Raw genomic sequence first — 23,544 nt, forward strand, 5'->3', positions numbered from 1 at the left:
ATGACTGAGATTTGCCTTTATCCTTGTGGAAGGATTTGGTTGCAAATGCTTGTTCTGAGGAGGACGAAGTGGCACCGTTACCAAAATGTTGTTTCTAGCGATCCTGTTGTAGAAGTTTGGTGCACAACTCTAGAATTTCAAATCAACATTCGTAGACATAATGTTGAGTCTCTATGAAGTGCTCGCAGGATTTTGGTAGACTTTTCAGGGTTATTACTACCATATCCTCTTCCTCCATTTTCCAACCAATAGCTTTGAGTTGATCTCGAATGTCCTTAATCTTCGTGATATGCTCCTGTAAGGACATGCGTTCATCCATCATGATGGAAAACAACTGGTTCTTCAAGAAGAACGCTCGGCTTTTGTCGGATGTCTCATGCAACTCCTTCAGATCTTCCAAATTTCTGAGGCAGACTTGCCAGAAGGAATCTGAGGTAGTTGGTCATCTGTGACAGAGAGCTTAAGAAGCATGACAACTTCCCTATTGCGATCATCAAATTTGTCCTGATTTGATCCGGCTGTGGAAGGACGAGATTCTTTTCTCAAAACAAGATCATCTAGGCGACGATATTCAAAAATAGTCAGCATACGCTGCTTCCACGTGTAATAATTTTTGTCGTTGAATCGTTGACTACCTTCCAACAAAGGCGTGAATCTGAAACAAAGGCAGAATCAAGTACAGAAATAGAAACGGGACTCGCCCAAACTCGCCCAGACTCGGCGAGTCCGAGTACGAGTCATGCTCGGCGAGTCCTAGGGACTCGGACTCGGACTCGTCCGAGTTTGGCAATTTTTATCGCCGAGTTGGCGAGTTTGGCTCAAACTCGCCAAACTCGGCTACTGGCTAGGTTAATAAAATGACAAAAAAAAACATTTTAAAAGTTTTTTTAAAATGAATAGTATCGTCTTTGTTCACTACAACCTCCGCCTGAGAATGAGAAAAATTAGGGTTACAAAATGCCAGCCAATAGAAAAATAACACCCGACGGCTTTATTAAATAATAAGTTTTTTTGGCCTAGCAGGGCGCTGCCCCTTGACCCCGCAAGGGGCGATGCCCCTTGACCCCACCTTGGGGGCACTACCCCTAAACCCCCATCGAAAAATATGGGGGGAAACTGCATCGATAGAAGTAGGGAAAATTTAACCTCTGAGACTGACACTGATTGGATCGACTAGGTAGATATAGAGGCTAAGACTGTAGCCATGGCAGAGGAGGAGCGGAGAGCACGAGCACAAACAGGAGATTCAGAGGCAGATAGTGACACGGATGTTCCTGATGTTGGGGAGCATGGCATGGTGTCACGGGCAGCGGCTATGGCTGTCGAATCATCCAGGACCTACCTTAGACGCCTTCCCAAGGGGCTAGGGCCAGAGGGTGCAGGCTCCTCTGAGCCATAGGCTTGTAGTTGTATTTACCTTTGCTATTTGTATGAAACATTTGATGATGATCATATGATGACATGGATTTTTTATTCCATGAGTTTTGTAATATTGTATACATTTGACAATATTTATATATCTATGTTTGTTATTTCCTTCAGCTACAATTTGCGTTTATGCTTATTTGATTGATGTATACTTGTGTATGTAATCAAATGAGCCGAGTTTGATGATCTTATTGTGTCTTTAAGGTGTATTCAATAAAGGGTGCCTGAAACAAGTTTTAAGTCTTTAAAAATCTCTAAATTTCTTGAGTTTTTCACTTTCCTGAGTCCAGCCGAGTCTGGAGCCGAGTCTGACTTCGAGTCGGCCTTGCCGAGTCCGAGCCCTGTTTCTTTGAGTACAGACTTCAAAAAAGACGAAGTATGGCTAGCACAAATTTCAAGAAAAAAATCGACTGACCCAAAAAAATTAACCCAAATTAGCTTTCAAAAAACCCACAAGGAATCAAAAATCAAAATGCAGATCCAAAGGCTCAAAAATTGAGGCACGGAAAACAATGCACCTAAAAAAATCTGACGACGACCCAGTTGTGGTCTCGAAAAACCCACCAAGAATTTGTGGTTTAAAATTTATTCAAACCAGAAAATCGAAGGATTTTTATAAAACCCTAATCGGATCTGTCAAAAAAATTATATTTACCATAGAAAATATGGGTTACAACCCTAGCCATCGCCTAAAAAATCCGCCAAAATTATTTCCCTCACCAAAAAAAATATGCAAAGGCCAAAAAACTTAGTCGATGCCTTAAAAGACCAAGAAATCGCGAAAAAATTCGCGTGGCACACAAAAAAATTGCGATTTAAAATCACGAGATGCTGACGGAATATAAAATCACGAGATGCAGATGGAACAGGACACGAAAGAGCCGAAGCGGGTGAGGTTGCAGAAGACAGGTTGTCACGCGAGTAGATAACCACAAGCCGCACACAGCAATCACGTCGCGCGAAAAATATCGCCAAGAAATTCACATCGCACACTTTTTTTGTTTTTTAAAAACACGAACAAAAAAATGCAGCCGACACGCGAGAAAAAGGGGAATAAATCGCTTGCAGGTGCAGAAGTCACAGAGATCGCGATTTGAAGAGAGCAGAACGCGAAATAATAATACCCATGATTCTTCAAAAAAAACCCGCTAATTCTTTAAAAAATCGGCTTAAGATAAATACGATTTCCAGAAATCTCTAAAAAAATTTCGAATTTTTTTTTTTACTGGAAACAAATCCCCCAAAATTTAAAATTCCCGCTCTAATACCATATTACGGAAACGTAATTGGGGAAAAACAATTGTTATATTAACAATGAGCAAGAACGCTAAATAAATAGATTACAAAGATTTACAAAATAGAAAGTTTCTAAAATTACAATATTACACGATTGAGCATTAACTATTAACTTAGGAAAATATAATCTTAATATTTCCTTCAGCTAAAATCAACTTTTATACTCATGCGATCAATGAGGATATTACTAAGTGATCAAACTAGCTTATTTGTTAAGTTTATGGTGTCTTTAAAGTTTATTTATTTCAGGGTGCCTAATAAAAGGTTTAAATCCTTAAAAATGTCTGTCTCATGAAACAGGGCACTTGATGTGTTCTTTCTCTTAGCTCTTATTTCGGCTTAAGGTTTAATGATTTCAGCTTGCATATGCCCTGTCTCTAGCTGTTTCTGTAGTCAATAATTATAGTCATTTCAATCATCTTTTTGTAATAATTTGATGTAATGTTCCCTTATGCATTTTTGGAAGAGGGCCCAATGGAGATGTCACACCTACACTATTTAATCAAAAAAGAGAATGAACGTTAATATCTATTGTTAACTTCTTCAGTATTGAAACAGTCTACAGAAATTTGAAAACAGGACATGTCACAGTCCTATGTGACACGTGATGTAAGAATAGTTATTGTGCTTTATACCACTTGAAAGACATTGTGGAGAGGTCAAAGTTATGGGGACTTCAAAAACATTACAGGTACTGTCGCCACTGCAGTTTCATTCGGACTAATCAAAATCATCATGAAGCATACACCCTTCAAAGTTCAGGAAATAAGGTTAATTGCATTGCCTTCCAGATTAGCCATCAACAACTGCACTTCCTTGAATTATGTTTCTACCAAACAACCATTGTCTGACAGGATCATAAGGCTAATTGTATTGCATGGAGTAAGGACATCAGACCCATTCTAAATACTCACTACTATTATGAACTGATCTATGTTACCAATTTGCTGGTATGTAGCCCCAATTCAGTTCATGATCCAGCTCAATCCATTTTCAGATTTAGACAGGGAGAGTGATATTTACTGTGGGTTCACCCGACACAAAACATTGTGAACCGCAACAGAACCCAGAAGAACCATGACAACTCTGGGTTGAACCCATACTGTTTTAACATCTTTTCTTTTTCTCTTCTTTTTTTCATTTTTTTTCTTTTTAAAAAATCTTTCTCACTTCTTAATTATAGGGCAACAAAGAGTGGGTGGTATGACATCCTAATAGAGATCCAAAGCTCATGTAAACCAGGAATCGCATTTTTTTCCATAACAATCTACACATACGAAAAATAAAAAAATACCACCAGCACCTCATTGTTTCAATAAAGCATGCATTGTTTTTATTGATGGTAGTGGCTTCTACAAACAATGCCATTGCAGTAAAGAATCCAAGAAAATTCTCTCTTAAAAGCTCCATCATTCTTTCCTCCTCCTCTATCCAATGATGGCTAATGAATATATGCATGAAAATGATAGATTTTTGGAGGTGGCATTATCTGGTGCCATTTCAAATTTGTCTAGGCCAAAGTAGAGAATTTTTGGAGTATTACCTGCTGCACGCCAAAGTAGAGAATTTTAGAAGCATTACCTGCTGCATTTATCTTTAAGACAACATTATAAAAAAACTATAACTACTGGCTTCACGTTATTAAAAATTTAATTACAACAAATGCTTAGCTTTTAATTGTCCATCACATTACTAGTAGGTTTTCATTTAAATTTTTATACTCAGTGAGGTCCATGCAAACAGGGTTAAGTTTTTAATATTAGCGACATATGAATTTATAGAAAGAATTATGGTTGTTCTGTTTATTAAATGTAAGTTATGTGGTTATCCTTATTTTTAGGTTAAAATATAGTATGTTTTTGGAACAGATGAATCCAAAATAAAATCAACCCTGAAAGAAATTCTGGATTCATGAACCAAATACACAAATGCAAACGAGGATCTGAACCAGAACCAGCAATCTGGAAATTGATAGCTAAAATGAACATTTGGAAACAGCAAGGTAGCGCTCTCAGGATTAAAAAGTAGCCTTACAGTTATCTACAACTGTTAGTTATGAAATTATGAAAACAATCTTACCGCAAATTTCTGCAGACGCATTTGACCATCAGCATCAACAATCTTCTTATCCTCATCAAAGAACTGAGAAGAGGATATGGATTTTGCACCTGCAAACTTCCGTTGTGCCTCACCGGTTTCTTCAACCTGCATGGACAAACAAAAGCAAGATATCAGAGACAAATCATCTTGTAAATGCTACAGATCCTTCAACTGTGCTTATAATAGTAGACCAGAATAGCACATTATTGATATTATTCAGTAAGGATACTGATAAAATATTGCACCTGTGGTCTAGGGCGGCTGGAACCTCCAGACTTACGGTTCCCTGATAGGCCATATTCAGAGAACAAGTCCATACTGGTGGATGGTGCTGGAACATGACTTGAAGAAGACTGGCCATCATAATTAGTCATAGATTGCTCCTCTGCATAAGAAAAACGTGATGTTCGAGGAGGTGCTGACTCTGTTACTGAACTTGTTGCAACTGGTGTTACAATGGGAACTTCAGATGGCTTTTGATCATAGAGATTCTCATTTGGCTGTTCAAATATTTGCAGATCCATTAAAATCTAATTTCCTATCACCAATGTCACAGCTATGAATGCAGAGTTTTAGAATAGACAACATAGAATTGATTATAATATCATTCAGTTGAAAATATATAGTTGATGAGACTGCTTAAAAACTAAATAAATGCATGACATGCAGAAATGACCTGCACCAGGAAGAATACCAATAGCACAGAAACAAATATAGACAGACAAAAGATACTTCTTGATCATAAAGGTGACAAACGAAAAAGAAAATACCAGTCACAGGATCCATGTTGCAAACCAGACGAATAAAACCATCAAATAATAATGGACTCAATAAAAAACTTATAACCCTTCAGAGAAGAATGGAACCAGATATTCAATCTATTATGCTTACAGCAAAAAAAAATATTCAGCTTTTCTTTCTCAAAATGGATCATTTAATCACAAGAGCAATAATTGACCTTAGCAGTTAGCTTCTTTACTCCTAAACCACCTCCTGACTTCCCTCCACTCATCTTCTTTGCTCCAAAAACTGATGTCTTTTTTGCAGCACTGGTAGGAGCTGGTCGTGAAGGTCCTGACAGTGGTGCCTTTGGTTGCTCCAGAAATTTATCTTCTACAGTTATACTTGTGTCTTTATATTCTGTAAAGTCCTTTACGGGAGAATCCAATGTAGTTGGAGAATCAGGCAAGGGAGGTGATGCAGAAATAGAACTAGTCACACTTTTAGCTACTTCTTTCAGAAGAAGCTTCCTGTATAGGTCAGCTGCTCTTGACGTATACTTGGATTCTATCTTCCCGCCACTATCTGTCCAACCCTGTTGCTTAAAGAAGATACGTGCACGGCCATTACCACCAAAACTCATCAGTTTTAATTGCTCAGCGGTCCATGAATCCAGATTTGTAGACCTGCCAGTTTGCCACAACAACACACAATATACTCAGTTTACAAAAAAAAGTTAGTTAAAAAAATAAAAAGTTAAGGCAGAAAAAACATTTAATAATGCATATTGAATGATAAAATACCTAACAAAATGCATATAAATTGAGAGTAAAAACTAAGTATTTCCAAATATTCAATAATTCACAGTGAAAAGAATTCTGCTAATCTCTCTTGTTGTGCTCATGCTGAAAGAAAAATGTCATATATGGCAGAAATTGTATATTAAAAAGCTTTTCCTGTGTTACAAGCTATGTTATTATCATAAGCTCCCAATACAAGATATCAACTCCAGTTACAAAGACGAAATTCCAAGCAGAATCACCCATATTCCAACACAAGTCACAAGAAAAAAGGGCTCCTAACATAACCAGCCTATTTACTCTCATCGCATGTTATTATCAAATTACTCAGCCAGGTGTCACAACAATAAACCTACATAGTAGATGGTTGAAACCAGTGTTAAAAAACCCTGTGAGTACTTGGGGGTCAAATATGTCAGCGAGTTAATCATCTAAAAACTTGGCAACATGTTTTCAGTAAAACTCGTGGCAATTTTTAGTGCAGAAATTGAAAAAACGCATGTTTTTCCCCCTAAAACACATGAAAAACTCATCCGGTGTCAAGATAAAGCGATTTAATCTGAAAAGCAAATTTTTTTTAGGGTTTTGGAGTGTTGTCAGAGTGAATATAAAAGAGATTTAATCTGAAAAGCAAATTTTTTTTTGGGTTTTGGAGTGTTTTCAGAGTGAAAATAAAATGTGTGACTGCGGGCACGGGAGCATTAGAAGAATGCACAATGAGGGCACTGCAAAGGGCACAACAACTGTGAAGGGTTGAGAAGGCTTTAGAGACTACTTTTCTTTGAACTTAATTCATTTAGCTTATGCTTCTTCTTGTTTCTGTTATAGGTGTTGTGTGTCTATGAGGTTTCTCACAATAATTTTTATGAGTCCTCTCCTGTTTTCAATTAGTTTTCTACGATTTGAAGTTTACACAATTAGTGTGTTGTAAGGGGCATGTTTGGATGGTGATTTGTAAATTGTTATGGTGTTTTATTATTCAAATGCGTACTTTGTTCTGTTGGAGATTGTATCATCCTCTGGATCAACTTGTGACAATCTAATTGTCAACTATGTGGTTTTTATGATGCTTTCATGGAGATTCTTGGAAGCCAATGATACAATCTTCTAAGAGTGGATATTGTTGGAGTGATCAACCTCCTAGGAGCACAAACAGCTATAAACCTTCACACGAGAAATAATATTTCACCAATAGATGAATGAATTGAGATGAAGAGAAATGTACAAGCAACTTGCTTATAAAGGCAAGAGAGATGAGAGCAGAGGATGGTGCCATGTGTCTCAATGAGATGCAAGGGTAGGTAGGGAATAATTAGAACTCAACCAACCAACAACTATACGGCTCAAATATTAATGCACCTAAAAATATTAATTTGCCTAACTTAAACTTAAGCATAGAGTAAATAATAATTTGCTCTGGCTCCCCCCCTTAAGTGCAACTTAGAGAAAATATTACTATGCAAAGATGCAAGATGCAATATGAGTCCCAACTACAAAAACCATTTTAGGTATCCATGTACAATGCAAATGCAATGCAAGGAATCTCTCACAAAGCAAAGAAAAGGAGAAAACCACATGGGACAAAACTCCTCTCCAAAAGAGAGAAAAGAAACAACATGGGACTCAATCACAACCCCAACGACTACATACACACCCCCCAACGACTACATACATCAAGTATATAAAACCAAATATCCCCCCATAGGAAGGAAGAAAGAAGACTACATAAACCCCCCATAATAGATAATGTCATGCAAGAATGGCAAGTGCTTGAAGGCAAAACATAGTCCAATGCCTATAAACAACATTTCTTCCCTTGGGAAGAAGATAAACCAAGTACAAATGTAGGAATGCTTCCCATTCTGGATAGGAATTAAGAAGTGGAATCCAAATGTAGAATGATAATGTCTCTAGAATATGTTCATATGTTGCGAAGACCTTGGATAATGATGCCACGAACCAATCAGGTACATACCCAATCACAAGAAAAGGTGACAAACAAAGAACCACTGGAGACTGATCTTGAACAAGTTCCAAAGACAAATGTGAATTAACAATAGTTGCATCATAACTATCATCATATAGGAGAGATAAACACTCAAATGTGTCTCCCAAATCTAAAATGTGAGACTCCACAAACAATGAACCAATATCCGACAAATAATAATCCCAATCAAAGACAAATAGTATTGATCAAGAATGATGGAAGTCTCTAGTGAAGGCGGATCAACTACCTCTGACGAAGAATCAAGAACCTTTGAAGCAACTAAAACCTCATTTCAAGTTTCAAAATCCTCCAAGGGATGACAAACATGGGTTATTGGCTTTGAAGAATGAAGAAGCATAAGAAAATCAAAAAGAAAATCATCAAGAGATGGCAGAATATCATGATCACCATATAACTTCCAATGTGAGTCCAAAGAGCATGAAGACACTCAAAGCGAATAAGTGGCTCTAGAATGTCATCATTTACATTTTCAAAAAATAACTCTACAAGCTCAAGCACTAAAGCCTTTCCAAATACTAACCTCAAAAGGCGTGCCATGAATACATTGTATAGGAATATCGTTATACAAATATGGCAATAGATCACACTCATGAAGATGGGTGAGTATGAAATCACTCCATCGCCTAAAGTTCCCCCTCTCCAAGTTAAAAGAAAAACCCATTTTGACAACTAATGATTCTTCAAAAAATGCAGAGATATGCAATCACAAAATATAGCCTATAAGGCTAAAAACCTGATTTCAGCAAAATAATGGTGGGGCCATTTAAGGGGGATGAGCGATGAGTTGGTAGATAAATCGCATCAACAAGCCAAGCCACGAGCTCACTAAAGTCACCAATCACAACACACACAAGGTAATCCGACATATCCACAATCCACGAGCCTCCAAAACACCACAGTCAATGTGGGCCCACACAAGCGCAAGAAAGAAAGGCATGATCCACAATGTGAGCTTATGCTCACGAGATAATGTGGTAGTTATGGGCTATATGCGGCCCTTGAAACCTCCTTACGACATCAATATGGTACAAAATAAATCCCACTACCTCCACACACAGGCCCACAACTAGTTCCTAATGTGGCAACAACCCCTGAACGTCTCAAATATTACGCAAGGACTTTGTGATATGCTAAAGTTTGTGCAGTGAATAATACGTATCTACCAATTGAAATACGCCTACGGTAAAAAGAGAGGATGCCAAAAGCCTACGAAAGAGAAGTTGCAACTATGAGGAAGGAAAAATGGCCAAACAAGTCCGATCCAACCAGAGATTAACATGACCAACATTTGTTGTGGAGGATCCCAAACCGCCGCAAAAATGTACCCAAGCTGAAAAATGCAGAACACGCTAGCAAAACTTCTCCACAATCAATGTCACAGGCGATGACAAAAATGATCAAATAATGGTATGACTTGGGCTCCAAAAAACTTATATGGGCTGCCAAAAATGGAAGGATAGAATGATTGTAAACCACTGGAAATACTTCACTGCGGATCAAGGTAGATGTGCCAAAAACTTAGAATTTCTAAGGCTAATCACTGATAGTGCCAAAAGATTATGCCATGGGAAGTTAAACACCACTTGATCAAAAAATGTTTGGAATCAACCAAAGCTGACTCGCAACAAAGGAACAACAAACTAGCTGTGATCTCAAGGCATAATCCAAAGAATCAAACACAGGATGTTAGAGGATGTTAGATTAAGGATGCTGATCAAACAATGATGCATTCGCTACCACCTTCTCAAAGATCTTCAAGTGACCTTCCAAACACAATAAGGACCCCGACAATAAGACCTAACATACAAAGCCGAGATCACACAAGTTATATATCGCTGCTAATGATGTCGCGAAAAACCTCGGACAGAATAAGCGAGCTCTAATCTGCAATGCCGAATTACCAAGTATGAATCACCACCAAATGATAAAGCCCGGATAGGGCAAAATACAAACCTGAAATATCACAAGGACAAAAGAATGAGGGCCTACGAATCAGAATGGCAAAGATGCTGATTGCAAATATGCCTGCAAACAACAATAACAAATCGCACAAACCATAATTACCAACCACAAACAGAAGAAACCATTAGTCTGCAAAACATGGAGATGAATATAACTGAGAATGACACCAAATGTAATGGTGCCTGTATCGCAAAATCGCAGCTCTCGTGACCTCAAGCTGACTAGCGAAATCTTCTCAAATATGGAAGGAGTTGTTGGAAGACGGCTCGGATACCATATGGAGTGATCAACCTCCTAGGAACACATACAACTATAAACCATCACACAAGAGAAATAATATTTCACCAATAGATGAAAGAATTGAGATGAAGAGAAATGTACAAGCAACTTGCTTATAAAGCCAAAGGCAAGAGAGATGCAAGGGTAGGTAGGGAGAAGTTAGAACTCAACCACCCAACAACCATACGGCACAAATATTAATGCACCTAAAAATATTAATTTGCCTAGATTAAACTTAAGCATAGAGTAAATAATAATTTACACCAACAGATGTATCTCTTGCACACTAACCTTACATATTAAACTCAAATTTGGATTTATACATTGTGGAAATCAGTAAGATGTTCTCAAATTCAGTTTATATATGTGTTTTTTTTAAATAATTTAAAAAATTATGTACTCTCAAATATTCAATGAATTTGCCATGTTATTGCCGAATTCTTCGTGAGTCCTAAATTTTAAAAAAATTTGGGCCTGTAAAGTTATTTGCCAGACCGACTTTTACATCTAATGTTGAAACAATTTAATCAAAGCTATATGTAATGAGCAGAATCATTTTTTTCTATTTTCTGACAAATGTTTTACAATTCAAACCCAAAACATCTTGTATAATTGATGACTGGTAGATGTATTGTTTTGACCAAAGAACACATCTACTCGGTGAAATGATTGAGTTAACTGCTTTTTACTGACCCATAAGGATCAGAACCAGTCTAAATTATCACCAACCAAGAACTCAATCATAGTCGGACTTACAAAACAAATAGCTTGAACTGCCAGGTACAAAAGGGTGATGGTTGCATCATTGCCAATGATGGTTTCCAATGTGTTGAGATGCTTTTGACAGTTATCTGCAACCGCATTTTTGGCATGTTGGTTATTCATGTGTCACATCAGACTTATGAACTGCCTGGCATTTTCAGCCTCACTACTGTAGCACTTTCAAATGTGAGAATTGCACAGGCAGAGTAACAGCAGGAAATGGTGCATCTTCCAATTCTAATGGTCCGTAAAGGAGGTCACGCCTTGCTCTGCTATTAGCAGATAGATGATTTATATGGATAGCTCCCACAAACCCTTAAAGTGCACTATCAAGCACTTAAGCATTGCATTCAGAACCCCAAGGTATCAACATTTAACCAATTTTCTTATCCTCTCCTTGGGCAGACTTGCTACTTGCACAAGGAATTTCCATCATGTTGGAGCGGACTTCATGTGAGATCAAGGAAAATCTTCCATACTTGCCATTTTCTTGAATTTCTCCTTGAGCGGACTTCATGTGCAAAAAGGAATTTTCCATGGAAACTTGGAATTCTTCCAAAGAATCAAGGAATTTTTTCAAGGAAACGAAAAATTTAGGAAATTTACCAAGCAATCAAGGAATTAAGAAACTTTTCGTTCCTAAAATTCATACTTAGCCAGTTTTACTGTGCTCTTCCATTAGCATTCCTGACAATAAACTTCTCCAACTTAGAAACTACCCACGATCCCAAAAAAAGCAAAAAGCAACTTTCTATTTTTAGAAAAAAGAAGACCGAAAAAGCAAGTTCCCGGATTGGCCCCAAAATGCCAAAAACAAAACTTTCTAAATTTAGAAAAAAGCAAAAAAGCAAAATTTCCTAAAAAATAGGAAGTTGTCAAAATTGACCCCAAGAAATTGCGTTTTTACTCCTTCAACCTGTCTAAGTGCATCTATAGCATCAAAACATCTAGTTGACCACTTTTCATCCTCACTGATTTTGGTGACTCCTCCAAATTTCGAAAAACCTGATTCATTTGCACAGGCAAGAAACTGGAGACAAAACCCTAAGATGGCAAAACACTATCCTAAAGGGCAAAAACAAGGTGATCCCCATTTGCAATGGGGCGATGTGTGAAAACCTCACAACAGGTAGTAATGTTTTGATGTTTTCACACATCACCCCATTGCAAATGGGGACCCCCACTTTTTTTTTTGCTTTCTAGGTTAGTTGTAGAGTCTTTAGCTATTAGACTTTGCTTGTAAGAGGTGCAAGAGGCAAGGGGTAATTAAGTCAAGTCTCTTTCTTTGAGTTGGAGTGATGTCAGTTAGTTCTCAAGGCTTAGAAAATGAATGGCTCGCATCTTTTGCTTGCAAAATCGGAAATGAAATGCAAATTTGGCTAAGGCAAGTTGGTTTTAGAGGTCAATATTCTAAGGATAAGAGAGCTGAAGTTCAAATTATCATGAGGCTGGAAGCAAATTGATCACGACAGCGATAATTGCCATAGTGAGATGACTTCCTTCGCCCTCTCCAATCAGCAACCTAAGCTTTTAAATTTCCTTTGACCCCTTTGAATCAGTGAACTAAGGCATTGCATTGCTTTAAATGAGGTCATTGTTTTTGCCAAGAACATCGCTAAGAGGCTTAAACAATAACAAGTGTGAATGAGATTAATCACTTCCAATAGAAGGTCAGGTCAACGAACTAGCATTTTGATCATTTCCTTTGGTTGTTTGGAAGGGCGGCATAAGACATCTTCATCGCTTCCTTCCATTGCTTAGGACACCTCTTCAAGACGATTCATTACCTTTGATGGTCAAGATAAACGAATTACGGGATTTAAATTTTCAATCAGATTTCATTTCCTTGGAAATCTAGAGGTGCGATTTGACAGTCTTAAGTGATCTCCTTTGTTCGGCGACATAAGAATTTCAAGACATCCTTAGGCAAAGGACATTGGCAACATAAGGAGTTCAAAACGTCCTTAGGCAAAGGACATTGGCAACATAACGTTTTACATCCATCCCTTGGCAATGACCACATCCATCACTTGGCAATGAACGAAATCTGTCAATGGCAATGTGCGACCTAGGGCATAGGCACTTTTGCCACCCAAGTAGAAGTGCAATCTAACATTCAAGAGTGAATGAAGTAGCAAGTTAAGCAATCAATGAAGAAATCATTTCCAGTACCCTTACAAATCAGCAAACTTTTACCTCACATTTCCCTTGGTGATAATCATGACCATGCTAAAACACTTCCAAGGAAAAGTTTGATCCACAACAAGAGAATGGAATGCCGAGTCAATCGGCAAGTGATGAATCACTTCCTTTGACCCTTACAAACCAATGCAAATCAGGCCTGAGACACAAAATCAAACTTAAAATCAGATGTTTCCATGATCAGAAAATTCATTTCCAGATTTAGAGAAGGTAGTAGGAAGTTTGATTAAGTACTTTTTACAATGCTTTGAGTCAAATTATGTTTGTTTCCAGGTTTGATGTAAGTAAGATAAACATGCGAAGCAAGTGATGAAGATCAGCTCCAAGATGAAGACTTATTAGTTCACATACAACCTCAAGATTTCACCACATGAGCAAAGACAAGGGCCCAAGGGAGACATTGCACTTCAAGTCTCAAGCTCATACAAGGCAGCTGATGGGATCGCCAAGCACAAGGCACTACAATGCAAAGTAGCAAAAGACTTCAAGATCAACATAATGATGGCAGCGAATGCAAAGAACATGATCAGCATGATGATAGGCTAGCGCACTCCAATTGCAACACTTCAAGTCTCAGGCTCATGCAAGGAAGTTGCTCGAAGGAAAAGATTTCACAAGATCACACAAGGCATAAGATCAATGCATTCAAGGCAAGAAGGAAGGATCAAGTATAAGCATCACAAGGTCTATATCAAATGCAGCACTAAGGCAGAATTCTCAAACAATGGATGAAGGGTGAAATGATCAAGAAGAGATATGCCTCATTCATTTACAACTTGTGATGAGTTACAAAGATCAATCAAGCTAAAGTAGCGCCCAATCATCACTTAACCAATCACATAATTTCAAGCTAAGGCGTCCAGATTCAATGAACCTAGCTCATCCATCAAAGAGGATAACTACCACATGTGGGCACAAAGTCCAATGCACCTACCGTCACCATCTATTGGTCAATTATTCAAGGGAGGGCATGTGTCCTATATATTTTGTAAATTTATCGTTGGTCAAGCATTAAATGCTTTGTAATGCATATAACAAACCCTAATTAGGGTTTTTATCTTTCAATCTTGGTCATCTGAGCCACTCAATTGTAATGAGAGCACTATATAAGGCTCCACTCTTACATTTGTAAAGGTTAAAATTATAATAGTGGTAGAAAGAAGCAAGAAAATAATCAGAGTAGAGTAGGAAGAGAAGGCAAAGATTGTTGCCAAAACATTGCTGCAAGAAGCATGTAAACTTCATTGAAGATATGGTGAAATTCATATGTTGATTCAGCAATTTGCATGGTCTCTACTTCTCATTTGATTTTCATGTTGTTTGGATGAATGGAAGAACTTTGTGCATGATCAATGGTGAAATTCGTACATCCATACTACTACCACCTTGCTGATTGTAAAGTGCCTTGTGTAGTCAACTGGATCCATCTTAGCCAAGCTTAACTTCAATTATCACTCCTTCATTGGCATGCATCAACTTGATGATGTCTATGCTTGTGGTGATTTGAAAATCATAAAGCTAACCTTAGAAGATCACAATACCCTTCTGGAGCTGTTCATTGCATGTCAAAGCAAAGCTTACTTGAATTTCATCAACGATTGTTCATTTCTCTTGCATTCCTAGGAGTAGATTAGCTTTCTCAACCCTCATCCTTTTTCCTTTTTTTTAAGTAAAGTAAAATCCCATGTTCCATCAACAATCAAGCATTCAAGCATTTTGTTGGGTCTCAAATCAACAGATTGGATAGGTTCTAAGGAAATGCCAACTCCTATGCTCAAACCCTCCAATTGACTTGGCCAACTTATAGAGTGAACCTATTTGGTTACTAACTCTCTCACTTTAGGCTCTGCAGGACCTAGGCGGGTATACCTACTCACTAGTTGTTCCTTCAACTAATGCTTTTTATAGCAGATTTAGTGTCTTGATCTGACTTCCTCCTATCTCAGAATGGCATAAGCTCCTAGGATGGAGATATAGCAGATGAGTTCAAGATTGTTGTTGTAGAAGCTATTTGATCTTTGTGCTTGAAATATATATATATATACACTATTGCTAATTTATTCTAGAATTCCTTCTCAACTACTTCTATTACTTTTAATGTGAAAGTATGAATTTATGAGTTGTATTTTATAGATGACCAGTGCCTTTCTTTGTTGTTTGGGCTACAAAGTCTTTATATCTCTTTAGGACTTATTGTGTAAACTTATGAGACAATTTTTAAACCCACCCCCTCTCGATGAGTCTGTCAGTTACTGTTTCTTATGAGCTCTACTTCAATGTATATATTGTAAACCGCCTGAATGAATTTAACTCTAACCTTAAGAGACCATCCAAGGAAGAAATACAAGGAAAAATTACAATTCGCAAGTAAATCTTTTTGATCCAAATCTACAATATGAAACACAGAATTTTACTAGAAGAACACAAATAACCTTATCTCCTTTAGATAATATCATAAGCAACTGTCTGCAGAAAAATGCAGTAATCCGCAACACATATGCAAAGGAAAAACAACTGATTATATTATATATATTCGCCAAAATAGTACAGTGGTGAGCCTGAGGCTATAATCTACTTCTTTTTCTAATTATTATCCATATTACAAAAGCTCCCTCCTTTATATGAGAGTATACATTATCGCCAAGCGTTGTGGCTTTTCAACATATAACCGTTAACTAACACTTTTGTTTCGAACATTACTTTGACTAGGTATTTTCTCCCTTCATCGAAATGCTGCATTCGGTCATTATGGTTGTCTCCTCACCGATACCTATCTGATATCCATTGGGTTTTTATGTCGAAGAAACCTTGGGCTTCGATGACCTCCTTTATTTTTCCACCGAAATACCTCTTCCATCGATATCACTATGCCCTGTCGATGAATGGATCTATTGTCTCACCAAAGCCTTTCTTTATCCTCTCTTGTCGTCTTCCACCAATAAAGTTGTATCGGCAAAACAACGCATATCGGAGACATGCCTTTTAGCCTCCTCGAAACCTATTTCCTCATCGATATCTTTTATCGATGTAGCTTCCTTTTGTTTAATCGATATCACTCTTTCGATAAGAACGCTTCTTTCGGTGAGTTTCCTTCATGCTGCGCCGATGGTATTATTTCCTCGAAAGCTTTCTCCCGTCGATGAAAACGTCTCTGCTTTCTTCGATATCTTCTGTCGGTAAAATCATTGCTTTCGATGAGTCCTTTCTAGAGTTCATCGATGTTCCCTTTCCTTCGATGCCCTTTTTATATCGATGAGACATCGCTAGGTCTCATCGATATTATTTGGAATTTGGATATTTCGATAGAATGCTATCAGATTTGTTCGATAACTTATGGGTTATTACGGTATCAATGAAAATGATGATTTCCTCCAAAGGTAGATGGCTTCTAAGATTTAATTTTTCAAATCAAGATATTTTACTTAATTCAGATTTGATGCTCAACACATTTAACATAAGTCAACCTTGTGATTCCAGCAATATCACATCAAACAACTAAGTCTATCCAAAAGCACATCAAGACCTGACATTGAGAACCTTGGAGTCATCCCATTTGATCACACAGCTTAGCATTTAGGGAGTCTTTGTTCAAGAGAGAATAGACTACTTAGTATTTTATTCTGTGTTGCATAGTGCATAAAAACACCATCAATAGAATTAGTACTAGAAGGAGAGCCTGACAATGAATGAGCACTTGAAGGAATACATGAATGGTTGATGTTGGAGCTTATCAAGTCGATTTTGAAGCAATCACCAACAAAATATGCACAAGAAAGGACAGTGATCATTGGACTAGCAACCGGACTTGTTCATCAGGTAGCGTTCCATTTTTCTCAATTTCATCTACCAATTCCTCCATGACTGTGATCATTGGATCAAACGCCGACTCGATTTGCATTTCATATTTTGTTTCCGTCTTGGCAACCCATTGATCGTCAATAATTCCATCTTGCCTCAAGTTACTTATCATTTCTTCCATTTTGTTCATGAATGATTGAGCTTCTTCGTCAAGGACTATTCCTTCTTGAAGTGCGCTGGAATCTTTGACACCATCTTTATTTTGAGCTAAATCCTCCATTTTTGGCTCCAAATGATCTTCATTAACTTGCAATTTCGTATATTCATTTGCTTCCATATGCTGACAGTTGCCTTGGGTTGTTCTCCCTGCTTGGATGCATCCCATTGCTTCTTTGATCTTTACTCCAATGACCTCTTGTTCTAGTGTGATGTAGGAACAATCTTCATCCACATGAATGCTTGATTTAATATCTTCTTCCAATTTTCTCCTTTCACAACTTGATGATGATGCAATGCTTTGTTCTTTTGAAGCAGCACTAAGATACTCGTTCCAGATGCACTTCCTTGGCAATTCTAATAATCCCAACTGACGTCTAGCCTGGTCGATGGCCTCTTCACATATTGAACAAGTGAATTCTAAATGTGATTCATTGTCAATCCTACACCAACGAGGAAGCAACACCCTCTTCAAGTGAACATTACCTTGTTCTATCCGATTATGAATTCTAAGTACGAACTTTGTGAAAGGATCATTTCCATCGCCCTCATCGTTAGGCTTTATGCACAATTCTGGTTTTGGAACGTCCCAAAAGAAAATTTTCCCTTGTAGAACCAATTCTATCCTTGACAAGAATCTCAAGCAATTCATCTCATCATGCTCGGTCGTTTCATGAATCCGGCACCTCCCTAGTATGGCAAATCGAGACAAATTCCTAGGGTGCAGTTGTGCATTCAAATTTTCTTGAATCTGAGTGATGTCCACAAGGAGACTGTCCTGACAGCAGGAAATATGCAACGATCTCCCATCCATCGAGAAATCTCTTTTTTGATTTTCCAATTTCTATTTTTTTCAATTTTTTTTTTTTTTTTTGGATTTTTTGACATAAAAAGAGATCTAACATATCTCTAATTTGGCAATTCAAAGTTCATACTGCTTCCATCCAGCTGAATTTCTCCACTTTTAAAAATAAACAACCAAATGTCTAGCCCTCCTTCTAGCACCAATTTATGTTGGTGTACATTCTATCATATACCAAACATTAAAATAAAATATCCAAGGATACTCTATCCTCTCCTTAACAAAATCACTACTTGTGCCAAGATTGCGCGGAAGACCACAAGGCGACTCCAAGGTCTATATGTGTGAGCTGGAGACTTTATGTTGGATAGCTACCATGATTATGTATGCTGAAATACCAGGGGAACTTACGCTTGGCTCGTTCAATTCACAATGGAGATCTGTCGTTTGAGTTTTGGATCATAGATTTCAAGAAAACTAAAAAGGAGATAAGGGTTCAGAAATTTTAATCTATTCCTAAGAATTCAAGAGACGGTAAAGACTAGGTGAAACTAATAACAACACTTTGTTTCACCACACTTAAGACAACTACGCAAAGCATGTGCAATCTTCTAAGGTCGTGCTCAAGATTTTCACACTTATGAATAATACCAACAATTGAACAATATTACTCAAGGTAGAAGTTAAACATCCACATCAAAGCTCAGGCTAATTTTACACATTGAATGAAAATCATCCATCCAACAAAAGTATGAGCAAAAAAGTTTCACCAATCTAAACTATCAAATTTTTCATTCATCTAACATACATGAAATAAAATCTAAACTATGATGAGGGATAAGAACCATGCAGACTCCAAAATAAGGGAAATAATCACCATCAATTCGAACAATGTATTACTTATTATTTTGGCAATCCTAAGCAACAATTGCTTATCTCAACATGTTTTGCAACATGCTCCCATGAGTTACAAATGAGGGGCTGAGCTCAATTTATAGGCTCTCCAATTACAATTCAATGGCCAGGATTGATTTCCAATTAACGGCTAAGATTAAAACAACCTAACCCTAATCAAAGTTTCCCAAAATAGGTCAAATATCCGTCGGATGAGAGACAAGATGCTATTTTTTAAGATTGCACCCCATTCTTCTGTTGAGAGGTAGTGTGTTCAATGAACCTAGACATGTTGACTTGAATTCGCCAATTTGTGCCGAAAAATTTGCCTAAGAATGACAATTTGTCTGGAATACTCTTCTTGCCGCCAATTTATGTTGCGCATGGGAGCTTGTCTTTGACTCTTCAAAAATGAAATCGTTCAAGAAATCTAGAATTTATTTCCATACTTTCGCCAAGTCTGAAGACTTTTCCTTCTTGATGCCTGGAGACTCTTTCAGATGCCTTGAATTTGGAGAAGAATTTGATTCATGTGCTTGTCTTGTCAAATTTATTTCTTCCTGGCATGGCAGACTTGGATGAAGTCCAACCAACCTTTGTTTATGCTTTAATCTTTCTTCCATGCCTTGGCATGCTTCGCGTCAATTTGTTTGCCCTTGGACTTGGAATGTTCTTGGACAATCATCATTCAATCTGCCTTAACCTGTTTTATGCCTTGGAAAGAGTTCAGACAATCATCTCCTTGAGTTTGGTGGATTTGGAAAAGTTTGGACAGTCCTGAGCCTTCTTGTCTTTGGTAGATTTGGAAATATGATCAGACAATTTGTTTTCCAATTTTCCTTGATCTTGATTTATGGCGATCTTGGAAGAATACATGCCATCCTTATGCTTGCTTAGCAAATTTCCTCTTGGTAAGGCGGAATTTACACATCCTTGGACAAGTTTCAATTTTTGTCTTATTTTATTGGACAAATTTTAGATGACTTTCTTCCTTGGATACAAAAGGGCGGACTTTCCACATATTTGGACAGATTTTGGTTCATGCTTCATTTCAAACTTGGAAGGTTATCACATGTATATCAGATATAAACAATCTTCCTCTTCCAAGGCGGGTTTGCAGATGATTAAAAATTTCCTTGCTGATCATGATAGCAGCAGTTGGACAATGCGAATTCAGATTACTTCCTTCTTGACAGGGCAGAGTTTATTCTTCCTTAGGCAAGTCCTCTTTCAATTTGCTGTCTTGAATGATCTTGGATGAGCTTTTGATATGTATCTTCCTCCAATTTGAAAGATTTCTAAGGAGTCTATGTGCAGATTTAGATTCTCTCTCAAGGTAGATTCAAGGATGATTAATGGTGAAATTAGAATATTATTAGCAAACCTTTAGTCTGTTGTAAATGGTGAATTTGTTAAACCTCTTGACTGCCTCCTTCAAACCCTTAAATTTGCTTTATATGGCCAATCCTCCTAAAATCTAATCAGACTTTGGAGTGATTTTCAAGAAGAATTCGAACTTCTTTCTTGAATCTGCTTTACTCCTCCTTCTGGAGATGTTCAAGGTAGAATTTTCACCTTCAAACTGTTATCAATGGCGAATTTGAGGAAAATATTGAACTTATTTCCTTCAAACCCTTGATTTTGCTTTATCTCTGCAAGACTAATCTGATAATATGATCAGATTTTGGCATGAATCCGATAATCTTTTAAGTTTTTGAGCTGCTTACTCTGATCACTCATAGCAATTTTCTTGAATTTGGCAAAGAGAAGTGATGGTAAAACCTTGTCTTTATAGCTTCTTGAGTTGCTTCTAGAAGCTTCATTGTTTTATTATATCTTTAGGAAATTTAAACTCCTTGCCTTGTTCTAGAAGGAAGCTTGGAAGATTCTTAAAAATTAGAAAGTTTTATTGTTTTATCCTCCCTCTAAGAAGTTGGAATTTTATCCTTAGAAGCTTCCATCATGTTTTAGAAAGTTTTATTTGTTTTAAATCTCCTTCTAGAAATTCGAATTTGAGGAAGGCATGCCACAATTTTTTATTTTTTATTTTTTTTTACTTTAATTGTTTAAATGCCAAGTCATTGTACTTGCCGTCTTTAATTCTCTTGGAATGCCATGTCATCTTTTATTGCCAAGTCATTTTTTATTGCCAACTAGGAAATTTATATCATTTTTATTCTATGCCATCTTCAATTTCGCCTAAGTGGACCCTACATTCTTCCTCAAGCTTTGGCGAATTTTGCACATCTTCCTTATGCCATGTTTTTAAAGTGGACTTAGAAAGAATTTCTTGCTTGTGCCATGTTTTTTTTCTTGCCTAGGCGCACTTTGAAGGCATGATGGACAATGGGAACCTTGAAAATTCATGGACATGTCAATTTTGAGTGAACCTTTTTTTTTCATTCCCTGTGCCATGTTTTTAAAGTGGACTTGCAAAGAATTTCTAGCTAGGACATGAGGTGCACTTTGAAAATTGTCAAACATTTTTGGTGCATGAATAAGCTTAACCTTAGGCAGGAGTAAAGTAACCCTTGCCATGAGTTAGTTAACCCTTGGTAGGAGTTTAACACTTGTTGGACAATATTTTTAAATTGATCCTGCTCAAACTTCTTCCACATTTTAACTGATCATCTGCCATTCTATCCTTGAACCTTGTTGAACTTGTCTGCCATTTTTATTTCTTCAACCTGGATGAAATTTTCAATGTGCCATATTCGAACCCTTCAACAGTGTTCATGCCATGTTGATACCTTGCTGGTTTATCTGAACAGAAACCCTAATTAGGGTTGCTACCCTGCTTTTTGCACTTGGAGACCTCATTTCTGAAATCTGAGAACATGGGTAGGTATAATTTGGCATGAGGATTGAAACCCTAATCTCGAAAAATGCAAAAAATTTCAAACCCTTGCTTTTTACACTAAGAAGCAAAAAATTTCGAATCTGAAGACATGGGCAGGATCAAAAACGACCTTAAGAACAAAACCGTAATCTCAAAAAAAAAAAAAAATTTGAAGCCTTGCTTTTTACATCTAGAGGCGAGATATTCAAATTCTGACAAAATGGGTAGTAATAAAATAGCTCAAAAAACAAAACCCAGATGCCAATTTCAAAAAAGCAAAAAAAGCAAAAATTTCTAAAAATAGGAGGTTGTCAAAAATGACTCAAAACAACTGCGATTTTCGTCCTTCGGACCTTCTGAACACTTTGGCAGCGTTCAAATTTAATTCTAAGCATAATTTCTCAACTTGGCTTGGGCTGAATTCTCAAAAACTCAAACTCCTCATTGTAAAAAGACTGGTGATTAGCAGTTGCAACGCCAAAGCAAAACCCTAAAAAGCAAAAACAAGGGGTCCCCATTTGCAATGGGGCAATATGTGAAAAAGGTCACACCAAGACCCTGCACTTAAAGAGGAGTATGCTAAAACTTCATCCCAAGAGGAAGAGTCACAAGAAGGTAGTGTAAGTGAGTCGGTTGAAACAAAAGCAATGACAGACAATGATCAAGATGTCAGTCCGATAGTCAAGGAATATAATGATTCACATCCATTGCAAGAAGAGGAATTCCTTGATGAATTTTCACTCACAATTAGCGCCTAAACAATTGGCGGATATAAAGCTTTATGCAGTTGATAAATTTTCCATTCAATGAAATGATATGAAAGCTTTCCAACCGGGCATCAAATGATTGATAAATGACTATAATTTGATTTATAGTCATTATCGATTCTAATTGGCAATTCGACACAAAACTACATACATCCTAAACTACATATACATTGACCATGGAGGACATGAATAAAAATTCCAGTTTATTTTAAATGAAAATAATAAAGTAATATTCTAATATTTAGCTTATATTGGTCATTCAAGTCGTTTAGTTAGTTTTTAGTCACTTTCTATTTTTGTAAGTCAATTACCATATTGCATCTTTCTATTCTATCTTTAGTTCTTGATTGTTTCCATTATGGAAAGATCTTTTGTCATTGTTTCTATAAGGAGTATTCCTCTCCTTTGTTAACACAACAATCAATGATCATATCATGGTATCAAAGCATAAATTCTTTTTCTGGCAAATATTTTTATTAATAAGTTCGTGGTCCATTTACGTAGAAATTTTGAGGAAAATTCTAGCAGTTTTTTTATCATTTTTTTAAATGAAAATCGTGGGGTGTTTTTGGCAGATTTTTTATAGAATAAAATTCATTGTTTTTTTTGTTGGAGATTGAGGAATTCTACCACCAAAGTTTTTGAACAATCTATGGATAAAAATAGTGGTT

At 37.0% G+C, this 23,544-nt stretch overlaps 1 protein-coding gene across 4 annotated transcripts in view; it reads right to left on the bottom strand.

Annotated features, from left to right (window-relative positions):
• LOC131072363 (probable ADP-ribosylation factor GTPase-activating protein AGD9) overlaps positions 1-23,544 on the bottom strand; it is a 141,722-nt gene that overhangs the window by 57,715 nt on the left and 60,463 nt on the right. For all 4 annotated transcript variants that reach the window (XM_058008504.2, XM_058008503.2, XM_058008506.2 and 1 more), the window contains 3 exons: positions 5,783-6,230; positions 5,070-5,324; positions 4,804-4,929 (listed from right to left, as the gene is read on the bottom strand). In XM_058008504.2, coding sequence (XP_057864487.2) covers positions 4,804-4,929; positions 5,070-5,324; positions 5,783-6,230 — 829 coding nt within the window. The remainder of the gene's footprint in view (positions 1-4,803; positions 4,930-5,069; positions 5,325-5,782; positions 6,231-23,544) is intronic.

Source organism: Cryptomeria japonica, chromosome 7 (assembly GCF_030272615.1).
Source record: "Cryptomeria japonica chromosome 7, Sugi_1.0, whole genome shotgun sequence".
Lineage (NCBI taxonomy): Eukaryota > Viridiplantae > Streptophyta > Pinopsida > Cupressales > Cupressaceae > Cryptomeria > Cryptomeria japonica.